The 678-nt window shown below is 35.1% G+C and overlaps 1 protein-coding gene across 1 annotated transcript in view; it reads left to right on the forward strand.

Annotated features, from left to right (window-relative positions):
• SARC_06661 (hypothetical protein) overlaps positions 1-667 on the forward strand; it is a gene marked incomplete at its 5' end in the record, with an annotated part of 3,091 nt that extends 2,424 nt beyond the window's left edge. Inside the window, one exon of the mRNA XM_014299414.1 lies at positions 409-667. Coding sequence (XP_014154889.1) covers positions 409-477 — 69 coding nt within the window. The remainder of the gene's footprint in view (positions 1-408) is intronic.
• Between the last annotated feature and the right edge of the window lie 11 nt (positions 668-678).

A 678-nucleotide genomic window follows, 5' to 3' on the forward strand; every position in this document is an offset into this window, starting at 1 on the left:
ATATATACAAGTATCTATGTTTATATATGTAGGTGTATATATGTGTATATGTATATAATATGCATACATATGCATATGTGTTGAATGTTAACATAAACACATATATATTCAAGTATGTATGGTTTCGTATGTGTGGGTAGCATGGAGGATGTGGTCCACATTTATATTCTTTAAAATCTTATTCACTTTTAGCGCTCGAGGTGCAATTTGTCACACCTAAGTTGCTTGGGCGCACCACCTATAAACGGATTTTGCTGTGGTGATATCCCTGTATTATCCTGATTTAGCTTGTGATCGACCAGATATTGGCGCATAGACAATATATGTGTACAAACTCGAGGCATTCTTTCTGTGCTCTAACTGTACCTCTCCAACCAACCTGTTTCTCGACGGCTTGACATTTCTTAGGTAATCCGGGTGCTAGAGATGACGGAGGGAAATGTCGATATGGCCGCGAATCTTCTTATGGGCCAGTAGATAATCAAAAAGAATAATCATAGGCTCCTATATTGAATGTAGGACGCTATGGAATAACATCTAAATACTCGATTTTCACAGTATAAACTTAATACTTCTAATATGAAAGTATAACTGTGGATAACTCTAAATCCAATGTTTAAATATGTGTATATAAGTCAAATTAAAGTTTGAAATTAAATGCTTCGAACTGTAGACTAA

Source organism: Sphaeroforma arctica (assembly GCF_001186125.1).
Source record: "Sphaeroforma arctica JP610 unplaced genomic scaffold supercont1.485, whole genome shotgun sequence".
Taxonomy (NCBI): Eukaryota; class Ichthyosporea; order Ichthyophonida; genus Sphaeroforma; species Sphaeroforma arctica.